The following is a 17,317-nucleotide window of genomic DNA, read 5'->3' as shown; positions in this document are numbered from 1 at the left end:
TTGTGGAATGGTTTGTAGGTGGAAGTATCTGACAGCTGACAGAGTCCTTCTGCAAAATAATCCTTGTGGTTCAAAACAACAGAGGTGGAGCCTTTGTCTGCAGGTAGGATTATAAGGTCAGGATCAGTTTTTAGATTGTGGAGTGTGGTTATTTCTGCAGATGTAAGGTTAGTTTGCATGTTGAGGGATTTGGGGAATGATGGTGAGACAATGTTCAAGCTTAAGGAATTCTGGGAAGTTAACAGGGGGTGGTGTGGAAGCAGTGGGGTTGGACGGTTGGATAGAGGAGTGAACTGAGTTAGGCAAGGTTTAATGTTGATCTTTGGTTGCGTCTGATTGGTCGGGTTGGTGGCGAAAAAGTGTTTCCACTGTAGGGACCGGGAGAAGGAGAGGAGGTCTTTAACTAGCCCTGCATGGTTGAATGTGGGAGTGGGGCAAAAGGTGAGGCCTTTGGAAAGGGCTGATATTTCTGTGGGACTAAGGCTTCTGGAGGAAAGGTTCATAACTGTGTTACGGGTCTCTTTAGGTTCGTGGGTTCTGTATGGTGATGGGAGGGAGTTTTGGAGGGTGGGGGAGGTTTGGAGGTTGTTGTAGAAGTGGTGGACAGTGGTACTCTAAGGCGGGAATAGGAAGTGAGCAGGATGGAAAGCTTTTTGAGGTGGCCTTTTACAAGCTAAGCTGCAACCACTGCACTGCATTCTATGTATGCACAACAACCAACACGCTGTCTGTCCGTATGAATGGCCACCGACAAACTGTGGCCAATAAACAAGTGGACCATCCTGTTACTGAACACGCTGCCAAACATGATACCCCTCTTCTCAATGACTGCTTCACAGCCTGTGCCATATGGATCCTTCCACCAACACCAGCTTTTCTGTATTGTGTGGGCGGGAACTTTCCCTGCAATACATCCTATGCTCCCGTAACCCTCCTGGTCTCAACCTTTGTTAGTCACTGTCCTCATCCATCCAGCCCCCACCCTGTTCCCATTCCAGCACTACACAGCTGTCATTTCACCGACACACCCAATCTTTTGATTTCTTCTTTTTATTTCTCTCCTTTCTGCTACTTAGCCCCTCCTCCCTCCTCCTCTCCTGCCCTCCGTCTAAATTGCAAAACTTCACTGTCCGTCACTCCCACCATACTATCCCTCCTCCTCCCTGCCCCAGCCTCCTCCTCACCCCCAACCCAGTCGCCACTCTGTTTGGCACTGGTGCTGCTGCTTGCAGTGTGTTTTCAGTTCTCTGAGACTGCAGACGTGTGTGCAAGTTGTGTTTGTGTGTGTGTGTGTGTGTGTGTGTGTGTGTGTGTGTGTGTGTGTGTACTGCTGACAAAGGCCTTTATAGCCAAAAGCTACAATTGCGTGAATCTTTTTGTTGTGCCTATTGCAACTCAGCATCTCCGCTATATGTTGAGTAGCAACTTTCCTTCTCTGATATGCGGTACATAAATATATACATAGTACAAGGAAGAGAAATTTTAACGAATATCATATACGGTATATAAACATTACAACATAAGGGGGAAATGTAGTTAGTAAACCTCAAAAAGTACTTTACTGGTTTACTTCAAATTACTCATGGTTGTCTAATAAGCATTCAGATAGACATAGGTTATACTTAATACAGATGAAATATAAATATTTATCTAACACATTAACAGGATACTTTGTTAACTAAAGTCTCAAAAAGTTCTTGACCGATTTTGTTCAGATTTTTACGTGATACTACTACAATATTCTTTGAGGTGGACATACGCTACATATTTCTTTAATATATGCAGTGTATAAAATGTATATATATGATACAAAAAGGGAAACTTTGTTATCAAACAGTTCTAGGTCATTTTACTTCTAATATTTAAATGATACACTAAGAAGCATTCAGACAGACATAGGCTACATTTTTAAAAGTGTTTTTTGTACATAAATATGAATGCAGTAAAGAGTCCATTAGTAAAAATGTCAAAAAATTCATCAATGATTTGTTTCCTATTCCAACACAATACTCTAATAAACTTTCAGATGCACATTTTTTAAATACGAGGTGTGGCTAGAAAAAAACCGGACTAGTACTGGTGAAACAATAAAACGAATGCAATAAGGCTGAAAGTCGCGTGGCCTGTCACGTGACTCTCGCTCCGCCTACTGCTCGAGTTTCATCTGCCTCCTGCACTCAGTCTGCCCGTGGCGTCTGTTTTAAGTAGTTGACGTTTTGTCTGTGCGTCGGAAAATGTTGAGTGTACAGAAAGAACAGCGTGTTAACATCAAATTTTGTTTCAAACTAGGAAAATCTGCAAGTGAAACGTTTGTAATGTTACAACAAGTGTACGGCGATGATTGTTTATCGCGAACACAAGTGTTTGAGTGGTTTAAACGATTTAAAGATGGCCGCGAAGACACCAGTGATGACACTCGCACTGGCAGACCATTGTCAGCAAAAACTGGTGCAAACATTGAAAAAATCGGTAAACTTGTTCGACAAGACAACAAGTCAACTCCTGTTAACTGCTGACTGCTCTGATTGTTAAACGGCGATCTTGTCGAACAAGTTTACCTATTTTTTCAATGTTTGCATCAGTTTTTGCTGACAATGGTCTGCCAGTGCGAGTGTCATCACTGGTGTCTTCGCGGCCATCTTTAAATTGTTTAAACCACTCAAACACTTGTGTTCGCGGTAAACAACCATCGCCGTACACTTGTTGTAACATTACAAACGTTTCACTTGCAGATTTTCCTAGTTTGAAACAAAATTTGATGTTAACACGCTGTTCTTTCTGTACACTCAACATTTTCCGACGCACAGACAAAACGTCAACTACTTAAAACAGACGCCACGGGCAGACTGAGTGCAGGAGGCAGATGAAACTCGAGCAGTAGGCGGAGCGAGAGTCACGTGACAGGCCACACGACTTTCAGCCTTATTGCATTCGTTTTATTGTTTCACCAGTACTAGTCCGGTTTTTTTCTAGCCACAAACTCGTATACATGGAAAATATGTAATACATAAAGGGGAAACATTGTTGGTAAAAACCTTGAAAAGTTCTTGATCAATTTATTTCAAATTTTTACACGATGCTCTAATAAACATTCAGACAGACACTGGCTGTATATTTTTCAGATATATGTAATGTGTAAACATGCATTTAATATATAAAGGGAAATGTTGTTAGCAAAAATTCCAAAAAAGTTCTTTGCCATTTTACTTCAAACTGTTACACAATACCCTACTAACTTTCAGACAGACTTAGTTACGTACCTTTTAAACAACGATGTACAGATTTCCTGGTAAAACCAACTGCAAGATAGAAAATGTCGTGCTGTAAAAATGTGCAGTTTCATTTTCTTTCTCACAGTCAGCTTTAAATTAGCATCAAGGCATTCGTTTCTTCCAAATATATTATTTCTCCTTATATACTATTCTGAACAAAAACTGTACACGTAATGTATGCTGTTTTGTTTTCTTCTTTGAAGTCAGGTTTAAGAGAAAAGAGGGATAATGTATTTATGGCTTGCCATCTTATGATTAGAATATTACTATGGAATCTGAATCATCCAAAACACTGCAACCCTACTCATGTACAGGTTAAAACTAACTGCCACTGAAGTTATTACCATCACAGAACCAGCACCTGCAGAGGTCTCTCCTGTACCCTTAATATTAATGATCCCAACCAATTCACCCATTCGTTTTAAGTGACTTCATCTCCCAATAGAGGTTTTGTTTGCAATAACAATAAACAAAGCAGAAGATCAGAGAGAAAGGGGAAGAGGTGGTGGACAGAGAGAGGGGAAAGGAGGCGATGACACAGAGGGGTGAGAAGGAGATCAACAGAAATTAGGGGGACAAAGAGAGTAGGAGCAGGACATTAGGACATGTGTACCTTTCCCATGCGTATCTACCAATTGCGAAGCACTGGCAGGTTTGCTAGTCACTCTAAAAACTGATATAAACATTACTGATGTTCTGCAATTACATTTATTCTATATTTTGTTAAGAATGAGCTTTCAGCTCCTTAGGCCATCACCAGACAATTTAGACTAGAGAGAGTGAAGTCAGTTCACAACAAAATATAAAATAAATATTACTGTGGAATGTTAACACTGTGTATTTCAATTTTTAATAAGCCTATGTTCCTCCAAGTACTGACAGAATATTACATTAAAAAACAATAATACAAAGGAACAAATGCAGCACTGGATGACAATGAAATGCTGAAACATAAAGAATCTAAAATGTAATACTATAAAATTTATGCCCTCTTGAAGAAAAAAAAATGAAACTTAAAAAAACCTAACTGATTACACCAACAGATAGTTTAGAATGCTATTACAGACACTAAATACTCTGCAAATCACTGTGAAATACATGGTGGAGGGTATTAAGCATTATATCACACATATCTTGTGTGGGAAGAACGACTGTTAAACACCTCTGTGCTCACTGTAATTAGTCCAATCTTGTCATCTTGGTCTCTGTGAGTGTGATACACAGGGGTTGAAAAAAATCTTACATTCTTCACTTAATACTAGATATTTGGCATGCATCTTGAAGTGTCTCCCAATTGAGGTTTATGGCATTTCTGTGACATTCTCCTGCGAATCAAACTAAACTGTGACCATTTGTTTCACCCTTCTTTGTATATGTTCAGTACCCCTTTAGTCCCACACACTTATGCAGTATTCTGAGAATGGTTACCCAAGTGCCTTGTAAGCAGTATCCTTTGTAGGCTGAATGTATTTTCCCAGTACCTAGAAACTGAAGTCTACACTTGCTTTACCTATGTTCGAGCCATAAAAATTGTTACACCCAGATATCTGTACGAGTTGAGTGATTCCAACTGTAACTCATCGATATTGTTTTCATAAGATATGATTACACTGATTTTTAACCCTCAAGCAGTTGCGCCATTTTTCATAACGCAAGTGGGCATGTGGCATACTTTGTACACATGTAAATAGTAGCTGTCTTTATGTTACTAAGGTAAGCATATATGAGCAAAATCACAGTTTAATCAAACAATAATAAAATAAACTTACATTATATGAGCTAAATCACTGTTTAATTAAACAATAATAATATAAACTTTCATTATATAACTCTGTTGCTGCACGGACGTGTTGCCCCACTCGAAGCATTAAACAGCGCAGTTGCAGCAGAACCCTGCCAACCACTTACTTGGCTCACAAATTTTTTCTCACCTATCTCACTGTTTACTTTATACCACTGCTTTTCACTTGCACACATGAAATACAACTTATCACTATGTTAGTTGAAGCAATATTGAAGGAATTATAGAACAACAACGGAATAGTAAAAAACAATGTTTTTTGTGAGTGGTGCATTTTATACAAAGGCATGCCTGCTCAAAGCTTAAAGATAAGAAGGTGGTATGGAAAGTGTATACCCTCAGACTTCACAAAGAATGAAGTAATCCCAATTCCAAGCAAGGCACCTTCTGACAGATGCAAACATTACCCAACCATTAGTTTGAGACTTCATGGTCACAAAATACTGACATGCATTATTTGCAGAAGAACTGAAAAACTGGTAGAAGCTGACCTCAGAAAAGATCATTGTGGATTCTAGAGAAATTTAGGAACACAAGAGGCGATATTGACCTACCGACTTACCTTCGCAGACAGAATTATGAAAGGTAAACCTATGTTTATTAGCATTTGCAGATTTGAAGAATACTTTTGACAATGTTGACTGAGATACACTTTCTGCAATTTTGAAAGAAGCTGGGGTAAAATACAGGGAGTGAACTGTTAACTGCAACTTCTACAGAAAACAGACTAGAATAATATGAGCCAAGGGCATGAAAGGGAAGCAGTAGACGAGAGGGGAGTGAGACAGCAGTTGTAGCCTCTCTTTGATCCTATTCAGTCTTTATACTGTACAAGCAGGATACGAAATGATGATGAAATTTGGAGAGAGAATTAAAGTTCAGGGAGACAAAATAGAAACTCTGAGGTTTGCTGATGAAATTTTAATTGTTACAGATGGCAAGGGACCTAGGTAATCAGTTGAAGGGAATGGATGATATCTTGGACAGACACTACTACATGAACATCTGTAGTGCCTCAAAAATTTTGGTGTAAATTCTAGGAACACTCAGGCTTCAACCATCTCAAACACCCAATATTTTAGGTATGAATGTGGGAGAGTGAGATCGTTTCTACCGATCCATCTGTTTCTATGTACAGATCGGAAGTTTGTTATTAGAAGACTGTAAGAACAGCGAGACACTGACGACAACAAGTGTTTGCTGCCAGCGCCACAGAAGACGTGATGAAAACTCAAGGAATAATTATGTAGTATTCTTTGGTGTGTTAGTGTCTGTGCTGATTGTAAAAAAAAAGACTAATGAACAACTGAATATAGATTTCTATGCACATTCACTTGAGACTAGAGACTTCTATTTTTTTTTTTTCTTTTTTTTTTTTTTTTTTTTCAAGTCTTAGCTCTGCATGAGGCAGGATGCATGTGATGTCCATAAATTATTGGAGTGTTACCATGATATTGAACTTGTGTTTTATCGAGTCTGATGTTTAAAGACAACAGCTGGCTTGTCAGAGCTTACTTACTAATGTGAAAAAGAATAAATGTTGCTTTGTGTTGAGAGATGAAAATATACCAATAATGAACTGAAAGTGTTCCACGAGAACACAAATTATTTCCAGAATAGAGAAGTGGTTTAATAAATTCCTGTAATCCGCTATAGTCTTTGGAGAAGCAGCTTTTGGGAGATCGATGTAGCTGATTACCCAGTGAAGACAATTGGTTGCACACAATATGTAAAAGTCAACTGTGAGAGACGTATGAGTCTTGCACCTCAGTACCACACTGTCTCGTGTTGTCTGAAAAATGTTGGACATCAACAAAGTAAAACAAGGATAATGGAATGTAGTCAGATTAAATATGTGGATGATGAGGCAATTAGATTAGGAAAAGAGACACTACAAGTTTTACTATTTGAGCAGCAACTGACGGTGGCCAAAGTAGAGAGGATATAAAATGCGGTCTGGCAATAGTGAGCAAAATATTTCTGAGAAAGATGAATTTGTTACCTTTGAATAAATATTCAAGTGTCTGAAGGTCCTTTCTGAAGGTATCTCTCTGGAATTTAGTCTTGTGCGGAAGTGTAGCGTGTATGATACACAGTTCAGACAAAAAAAAAAGTGTATAAGTTTTTTAAATATAGTGGTACAGAGGAACACTGATGGCTGGATGGGTAGATCGAATAACTAATGAGAAGGTACTGAATCAAATGTGAGAGATAAAAACTTATTTGACTCAATATGACTACAAGAATGGACTGGTTCATAGGATGCATCCTAAACATGAGGGAATGACCAATTCAGTAAAGGAAGGAAATGTGGGGGTTGTGAGAGAATAAGGTTTGACAACAACACATTTGTTCAAATGGAAAGGAACTCATGAAGGATGTGACATCACACATGACAAAGAAGATTGTTGCCTTCTGAAGATCTCTAACTTGCCACTGGGGAGAGTAAAACTACAAATTCCTTGCTTGTATGGGCTTCTGACAGTACATAAGGAAGGAATGCTGCTACACCCAGTAGTAAAGATCATCAGCTTAACAACGTATGGACTGGCCAAATATCTGACAGAATTATTGAAGACTGTAACAGGGCTCTGTCCACTATGTGAAGAACTCACATGAGGCTGTGAAATTGCTGAAAGCCACTGGACTCAATAAAGATGACCCACTGGTGAGTTTTGATGTAACAGTATTATTCACACCTGCCTCCATAGTTGAACGGCTAGTGACACTGCCTTTGGTGCAGGAGGACCTGGGTCCAATTCCTAGTACCTCCTTAGATTTTTTTTTGAGATAGGGAGATCTGTAATGCGGTCCACTCAGCCTCACAAGTCTAAATGAGGAGCTATATTTCAACAAAGAAGCATCAGCAGCATCATTAGGATTCATCTAGTGGCAATAAAGGCTGAAGGGAACAGTTACACGCTGATCATATATCCCTCGATCAGATCATAGTTCGCTCCTCGTACTGTCCTCTAGACAACAGTTGGCCAATGGACACAGGGCTAAGGCTAATCCCTGAGTGGTATTTACATTTATTATTATTCACCTATGTGTGTGAAAGATTCATTGGCATTACTGGAACAGCATTTTGAGCGACAGACATTGAAACTTTTCCAAGGTGCTTCACTACCACTGACTTTCAGCGTAGTGGGCATTTTTACAGGCAAGTGGATGACGCAGCTATGGGGCCTCTGCTAGCACCAAGAATAGCCACTCTATGTATGGAATATTTTGAGGAAACTTTTAGAGACTGAACACCTCAAACTGAAACACTTCTACAAATATGGGGATCACACCTCTGTCGTTTGGCCATGGGGCAGGAGAGCTATCAACATATTTCTTGGATACATCAATGTCATACAGAAGAACATGAAGTTCACCATGGCAGTGACATCCGGGTATGAAAAAAGTAAGAAAGCGTATTAGGTCTCTCTGCATACAGGAATCATACCCATTTATCTGTAATTGCATTGACTTAGTCACATCCACCCGGCCCAACACAGTAAAGTTCTGAGGAGTCTTGTTCACAGGGCTCAGGCCATCAGTAATCAGGAAAACCTGTCTATTGAAGGATAACCTGTATATTGAAATGAAAGTCTTGAGGGAAGTCTTCCAGAAGAATGGCTGCAGTGACACACAAATTAAGAAGACAATGCATACAACACGCTGCTTTGATGTAACACAGGAAGAGGAAAAGTGATTGGCATTTGAAACCATCAACAGTAAAGATCACAAAGATCTTAAAGAACTATGATGATGAAACAATCTTCTGATCATCACAGAAGATTAAAGATATAGCTGGCTCAGTCGTCAACGTTGTTGGACTGCACTTGTCTGGTGTATATAGCATTCAGTGAGAGTGTGGGCTGTAGTAGATTGTATGGGCACAACACTGCATTCAAGAGTGCTTCTTCCAGCATGCAAGGTACATCTGCCTGGGCTAGAAAGACAAATAAGCAGTTGCTAAATACAGCTTAGAGAAAAAGACATATTTTGTTTTTGAATAGACTGAGGCCAGTGGATTTTGGGACCACATAATAAAGGAAGTCATCAAAATTGGGACTAACGATTACCTGTAAACATAGATGATGGCAAACAACTATGTTCAGCTTGGGCTCTTCTACTGGCCACAATATGCTGTGAGCCACAATATGCTGTGAGCACTCACAGTGAAGAGACATCTGAGGTGGAATCTGGTGGACCAAATTACTGTTCAAGTGTGGCCTCATTCCTGTTTTCACTCATCCAGGGGCTAGGAGAAGGAGCAACCTGCTGTGCTGCAATGCTATATGACAACCTAGATTGTATCTCGTCACTTCACCAGAAGACGATGGGAGTGACAATTACCGAAATGTCACACCATTTCAATGAAATCACTCTCCTTGAAACCTGAGAGCTTCATACCAATTTTTACTCACTGAGAAAAACAACAAGATCTTAAGAATAAGGACATTCATACATTTGTATTAGAATGTTGAATGGGAATGTGGATACAAATCAAACTATGTTGACATTAAAGCAGAAGAATACATGACCATTCTGTAACATCATTATGAAAGCCTAAATTCACACACTTCTGTGAACTTTTCTTTTCCAACAAGTATATATAAAGAAAAAAATTAAACTGTAGTGCACCTATCTACACTAGAATTAAATGAAGACTTCTTGTCTACAGTAACCCTGCAAGTAGCAACAATTTTTGCAATTACTCAAAATAGTCTAATAAAAAACATTAAAAAAGTTATCAATTAAGCCAAAAAAATGCACAACCAACAATTAATAATAAATGTAGATAATATATTCAAAGCACTGCAGAAAAACCTGAACCAGACAACTGGCAAAATGTCAGTTATGAAGGGGCTCTTATTACTACAGCCACGATCTTTAATAATTATCTCATAAATACTGAGGACAAACCTTCACATTTAGTTGTTACTGTGGTAGCTGTTTGGTTTTCAAATTTGCTGCAGCAACAAAAGCCAATGCTTTCACTATTTAAATAAGACGGAAAAAATCTTAAACAACAATAGGCATTTCTATGCACTGTGAAGCATCTCGAAAATGCTTGATAAAGTAGTAAAACTGCAAGTAGCAAAATTCCTTGTGAGCAATTAATCACAGAGTAAGCTGAAGTTTGGCTTTAGGAAAAGAAATAGAGCTGTATATGCCTTCATTAATTAAATCTATTGAACACTTACACCAGAATAAAGCAGTGACAGTAATGTTGTTGAACTTTGCAAACACATCAGATCTAGTTGTTAATGGTTAAGTAGATTCTTTACTTCAATTGCATTGTGACCCCCCCCCCCCCCCACTCCACCACCCCTCCTTTCCTTACTCCATCCTGTTAGTGCACAAGTGTGTATACAATAATGAATCTATATGAACCTTACAATACATCAGCCAGTTTAACAATGACCTTGAGCTACCTATAACAACCGTGAAGATTTTATTCAACTATAGGTTACATTATTGATTTCACTCAGATCCTAAATGGCCTTGTAGCTTTGGGTGACTGATACTTCAGTCCCCCAAAGAGATATAAACTATCGATCCACTAACAGAAAAAAGTCGACAGGGAAAAGTTGGAAGGTCCCAACCTTTTAAAAAACTACCACTAACAATAAATGGCAGCTTACCTGTCACAGAGGAATTAGTTGGCAATTATGGTGAAAAATAATGCTGATATCAATTGCTGATGTAATCACCTTTGCACATTGCTGTAAAGTCGCGAATCTGGAAAGATGGCAATCAGTCGGCAACACACCTCACCATCGTGTGCATCATGTATATCGCTGGCATCCTACAATACACAAAACTGTTCTTGATGTGGAGACTAATTGCAATACAAATGTGGATGCGGCGAAAGTTATTAACGCTCTGCATGGGCCTGTTGTTTTTCATGGTCGCCAAGTGGACTTTGCAGTGATAAACATTTCAAAAGTAGTGGGCCCAGCATGGCTTACTGTAGCTATTGTTCGCATTGATTCTGCTCTATGATCTCTAGTGACGAGTTTGGAGAATTTTTGTGTAGTGCAAAATTAACATTACTTGGTCTACCATAATAATGTGCAACCTACTTTTTGAAGCCCCCTCCTATTAACAGCTAAGTATATGCCACTCAGACACAAGTCAGGTCATTAAGAATATCTATAAAAATGATTAAATTTACACAAGCAGCCATATCCTACTCCTTTCTTGAAAAAAAAAAAAAAAAAAAAAAAAAAAAAACAACATCTAAATAAATATCTGATCACAGACTACAAGCAGAAAACCGCAAAACATACATAAAATAATAATACAATAAATGAAATAATTAAAAAGAAGTTCCAATTATACATTATTATTATGCCTTATTAATAACAAATACTCTGAATTATACCAACATCTGGTCATCATTCACAATGAAGAAGAGGCTCTGAGGGACGAACATGTGCACAAAATGAACAAGACCTTCTTTTAGCTACAGCTAAAGGTCATTAGGAACTTTCTCGTTGCTAGTGATGTTCAGTATGATGAAAGAAGAGGGCTTCATGGAGTATCAAGAGAGAAAGGTGAATGGGACACGATCTCATGGAAGGCTCTACAAGGAAATTTGAGGAAGTAAAATGATAACACTCAACAGAAGAAAATTGCAGGTATACTACAAGGACAAAAATAAATCTTAAACAAGGTTTAAAACCAGCTGAAGAGCAGGAAGAAGAAGAAAAAGAAGAAGAAGAGAAAAGAATAATGACAAACAAAAATAATTAAAAAAACATGGATAAAGATGAAACTTAATAGTAAAGACCAAAAAAATCTTTAAGTACTGAAAAATGTGAGAACAACATAGTCAAAAATAAATTAAATCTTTACATCTCAAAGAGAGAGAGAGAATTAACATAATATTCAATCAAGTACTTACTTAAATCTGAGAACTTTAACAACTTTAAACTGGAAAAGCTTCTCACAATATTCTCTGACTTGTATAGGGCTTAATGACTGTTTCTCCTTGTTCTCTTGAAGGGTTTCAATGGAGGCATTTGGAAATCCAGAATTGTTTTCTGTAAACCATAAGATTCTCTTTATTACACAGACTACAATGTCACATCCAACTGATGCTTAAATGAAATTACAAAATAAAACATTCTTGGAGAACTAATTAATATAATTTTCTGTTTTGATCACACTTTTTATTTTATAAAATTGGTGGCTCAGTGGCTAAGCTTCACACTAAGGATCAAAAAATCTGAGGTTTCCATTACGAGGCATTAGTGTGTTGAACCTTTCATGTTAAAGTTCAAATATAACATCTAAGAAAATATTAGTATTAGGCTTATAGTCATTCCATATAAATAAAAATCTATAAAACTAAGAGAATGTACTATGCACTCGCGTGACACTGGAATGACATGGCATTAAATAAGACATAACATAACTTTTTTTTCTCCTTCCATTGTAAAAGTTAAGTTCAGCAGATGAAATGCTAGTCATACTTCTAAAATACTACACTGATCACTTTGGAGTGCGCTGGATGGCGTAGAACTGGTACCATGCAGTGATGTGATGCTCCACTGCTGACAAAAGTCATGGCAGTGAAGTGTTGTACGCAATCAGCACAATAAGATGAGTTTATGTGGAAGTGTTTCAGAATAGCAGAAATGTAATGGAGATAAAGTAAAACAGTAGAAGGTCATCAGAATGGCCCACCTAACAACATATCAGGTAAATGGTACCAGGTCAGCATGCTGCAAGTTCCTAGGCATAGGTGGACACTCCAAGTCCACAAGTGGGTGCAGCAAAGTACGTCATCCATAGCTGTGGCTCAGCTGACTTGGGTCTCATGTTTCAAGGTCTTGCACCAGTAAATCACAACAGACTATGATAATTTCATTACATTTATGTCAGTCCTTCCAATAGCGGTCACGTGTATTGTAAGTCTAACAGTGGTCGTACCCTAGACATCAAGATGTCCAAAGGGTTCAGTACTTTGAATCAACACTATCTTATCAGAGAGAGACCAATATCATTATCTTTTGAGCATTTTAATGGCTATATTTAAGTGCTATGAGAGGGCCCAGTCCTCAATATTCAGCATACTCTATGAAAAACCTAGCCCGTGGCATCAGCACTTACCATATTGACAGCTGACAGGATCGGCCATGAGGCAGTGAATGACAACACTGTGCCGAGTCCTGACTGCCGATGCAGGTTTCTGGCAGATGTTCCAAACAATCTACTTTCCTGGCTAACTGTGAAGTGGAAATGAGTGGGCAAGGAAGGCTGTTACAGAAAGAAACTACTGTGTTTGGAAGTGCCATGAAAACCCCATAAATGAAGTTGCACTATTTTTTGGAGTATCAGTGTAGACTGTCCCTTGTGCCTTTAAGAAATGGTGTAGCACATGCAGCCACATAAGAGGGCAGACATGTAGCCAGCAGGGATCAAAGATTCCTTGACAATGGTAATCAGTTTCAAATCCAAAAGGAATTTCCACTCTCAGTGAACTCAGATCCATCACAAATAGATGCTGAATAGTGTGTGTGTGTGTGTGTGTGTGTGTGTGTGTGTGTTTGGAGCTTATGGGCACTCAATGCTGAGGTTTATCAGTGCCGCTAACATGGTGAAGAGAACTGCATCCAATGGACATTTGGAGTGATGCACCTCGCAAAAGGCCCCTGATAACAGTGGCACATCTTCAGTGGGTGAAACAGCACAGAAACTGAAGGGTAGCTGACAGCTGCATTGTGGACCACCAAGTCAAGATTTTACCTCATGAGTATTCTGTAGACGCTCTCAAGAGGACAAGAACTGTGTTCACATGGTTGCACACACAGGTTCCTGGTTTCATTAACAGTCAAACACCATATTAAATGTCAACTAGTCCGCTAAATTACCTGATTTTAACAGTGTGTGAAACATAACAACCAATAATGCGACAATTTTATACCTCTACAGGATCTGATCATCAATGAGTTACATCAGCTGTCAATGGCATATATGACATAACTTGTGAATTCTTCCTCCTTGCCAAACAGACGCTAGAGGCAGTGTTATATATTATTAAAGTAATGCGTCCTGGGGATGACTTATTTTTTCTGGTTTTCTTATGTTGCCAGATTATTTTTTATATCTTTTATTTACAATTATTTATTTTGTAAAATATGAATTATTGATCATAATGATGACTTAATTGCAACAATATATATCAACAGTGTTACAATATTAAAACTGACATGGATGCTGGACAATGGAATTGCTGTCATATTTTCTTAATGTGTAACACTAAAGGTATGTATATGTACACCATAGTTTGGGGCCAACGTACACAACACACTGGAGGACAGGTAAGCATCTTCCAACATGGTCCACTGTACTTGCCCTATGGCTCAAACAATATTTTTAGAAAGTTGACAAAGTACCAGTTTAATCGGAAATGCTGCTCTATCTTGTCATGAACAATGATTTCCATTTCTTCTAGAGAATTTGAAGAGTGGCTTTTTAGTTCCTGAGGCAAAAATTTTAAACTTTTTCCATATATGGACAGTCTTTCATTCAGATGATCACAAAGGGCATTTTTGGCATGTTCATGTACATGCTCTCTAAATCCAGATATTGAAGTTTCTGCCTGCTTCTCAAACATGAAATCTTAAACATAAATTTTGCTTGTGTGTGTGTGTGTGTGTGTGTGTGTGTTTCTCTAATTCATCAAAGGATAACTCCAAGAACCAGCAAATTTTCAATCTTTTGCATGTGCCTATCAACGACTCAATGCTTCTGCTTTTCAGTGAGTCATCTCCTATAATCCTAAAATATTTACATTCTGTAAGAACTTTCTTGCAACAAAAAGAAAAAAAACTCTTAGTATATAAAAGAAACACAAAATGTGAGAGGGGGAAAAATGCTGCTTTCTACCACTAGATGACAACTGTTGATCCCTTAACCTACACTGTTCCAGTGCTGCTCCATGGGGTATTGGTGGTGGTGGGTGCCTATCAGCTCACTCGTGGACACATGCACCTAGTACAGGCTACCCACCAGGTAGCCCAATTACACACTTTCTGCACATTATTTAACCACTTGGCCATGTCTGCTCATTTCCAAGGGGACAGGACAGTATGCTTGTGTAGTTTATAGCACTGCTGCCTGGCTGCCCGTGTCTCAGTTGTTTGAACATCCCTACCCACCGCTGTCATCAGATGTTTGATTGCTTGTGGGCAGGCACTCAAGTTGGAGCCATCTGCCATATACAGTTACTTATTTTCTAGTAGTACTGTTGGTACTGCTACTTCCATGATTAAAACTGGTACAGTTCTCATTTTTTACACTCATTAGCGTCCTCATTTCCTTGCGGAGCCGATACATTATGTGATCAAAAGTTTCCAGACACCCCCAAAAACACAAGTTTTTCACATTAGGTACATTGTGCTGCCACCTACTATATATCAGCGACCTCAGTAGTCATTAGACATCTTGAGAGGGCAGAATGGGGTGCTCCACAGAACTCATGGACTTTGAATGTGGTCAGGTGATTGAGTGTCACTTGTGTCGTAGGTCTGTACGCGAGATTTACACACTTCTAAACATCCCTAGGTCCACTTGTTCCTGATGTGATAGTGAAGTGGAAATGTGAAGCGACACATACAGCACCAAACTGTACAGGCTTATCTCATCTCTTGACTGACAGGCCGCTGATAGTTGAAGAGGGTCATAGTGTGTAATAGGCAGACATCTATCCAGACCATCACATACGAATTCCAAACTGCATCAGGATCCACTGCAAGTACCATAGTAGTTAGGGAGGAGGTGAGAAAACTTGGATTTCATGGTCGAGCGGCTGCTCATAAGCCACACATCATGTCGGTAAATGCCAAACGACACCTCACTTGGTGAAAGAAGTGCGATTGAACAGTGGAAAAATGTTGTGTGGAGTGACAAATCACGGTACACAATGTGGCGATCCGATGGCAGGGTGAGGGTATGGCAAATGCCCGGTGAACGTCATCTGCCAGCATGTGTAGTGCCAACAGTAAAATTTCGAGGTGGTGGTGTTATGGTGTGGCCATGTTTTTCATGGAGGGGGTTTGAACTCTTCATTGTTTTGCGTGGCACTATCACAGCACAGGCCTACACTGATGTGTTTACATGACAGTAACATCCCTGTAATGGACTGGCCTCACAGAGTCCTGACCTGAATCCTATAGAACACCTTTGGGATGTTTTGAAACATTGACTTCGCACCAGGCCTCACCAATTGACATCAATACCTCTCCTCAGTGCAGCACTCCATGAAGAATGGGCTGCCATTTCCCAAGAAACCTTCCAGCATCTGACTGAATGTATGCCTGCGAGGAGTGGAAGCTGTCATCAAGGCTAAGGGTAGGTCAACACCATACTGAATTCCAGCATTACCAATGGCGGGCACCATGAACTTTTAAGTCATTTTCAGCCAGGTGTCCTGATACTTTTGATCACATAGTGTACATCTAAATTACTGAAGGTTGTTTCCACTACAGCACCCACCTTAAAACCATCCCAGTTGGCAACCATTGTCCGTTGGAATCATTGGGCATAGGGCATCACATCAGCAGCATGTCCACATTGGCAACTAATTCCATGGTTCACTCTAACTTTTAATAACTTACATTTCTGTAGTCACTTGCACTAACATGGCAGTTACTCATGAAGATTGTTTTCTTCAGTGGTTACTGACCTCTGTAGCCTTCTCTCCAACTACATAAAATGTAATGTTGAAGTACAGGGCTGGCAGCATGCTCACATGGTGTTGAAAGCTTCATGAGATCCACTTGACTTTCCTGGATACTGGGGTTGCAGTGCATCATCAAAGATGTGCCACATCAGCTGGTTCCTCACTGCTACTTTGTGATCCAGCATCCTCGATGCCTGACTACCTGCTGCATCTTTGCAGAGTGCATGGCCCTCACAACATATTCTCCAGAGTGCCCACATTGCTACTGGCACAACTATCACTCACCTGTCTTTTGATTTTACACCTATATGTAACACACAACCCATGACTAGTCAGGTAACATTGCAGTGCACCCAATTGGTGAAGAAATGTAATTCATATTCTCTTCCTGATGTTGGAGAGAAATTCAAACATACTCCTGCCTGTGTCTGAAGTGTGCCACTCATTCTGCCACAGTTGTAAAATGTGAGTTTTTCCTGCTGGTTTCAGTTTCAAGAATATTTCCTACTTCCAACTGATCACTTTCCATTAACCAATACAGGTTTCCTCTTTTAT

General features: G+C 39.3%; 1 protein-coding gene across 1 annotated transcript in view; it reads right to left on the bottom strand.

The window, feature by feature from the left end:
- LOC124711375 (microprocessor complex subunit DGCR8) overlaps positions 1 to 17,317 on the bottom strand; it is a 238,048-nt gene that overhangs the window by 102,521 nt on the left and 118,210 nt on the right. Inside the window, exon 6 of the mRNA XM_047241426.1 lies at positions 11,978 to 12,116. Coding sequence (XP_047097382.1) covers positions 11,978 to 12,116 — 139 coding nt within the window. The remainder of the gene's footprint in view (positions 1 to 11,977; positions 12,117 to 17,317) is intronic.

This window comes from Schistocerca piceifrons, chromosome 8, assembly GCF_021461385.2.
Source record: "Schistocerca piceifrons isolate TAMUIC-IGC-003096 chromosome 8, iqSchPice1.1, whole genome shotgun sequence".
In the NCBI taxonomy this organism is placed as follows: Eukaryota; Metazoa; Arthropoda; class Insecta; order Orthoptera; family Acrididae; genus Schistocerca; species Schistocerca piceifrons.
Note: the sequence above shows the minus strand (reverse complement) of the source record. Positions and strands in the feature narration are given on the sequence as shown.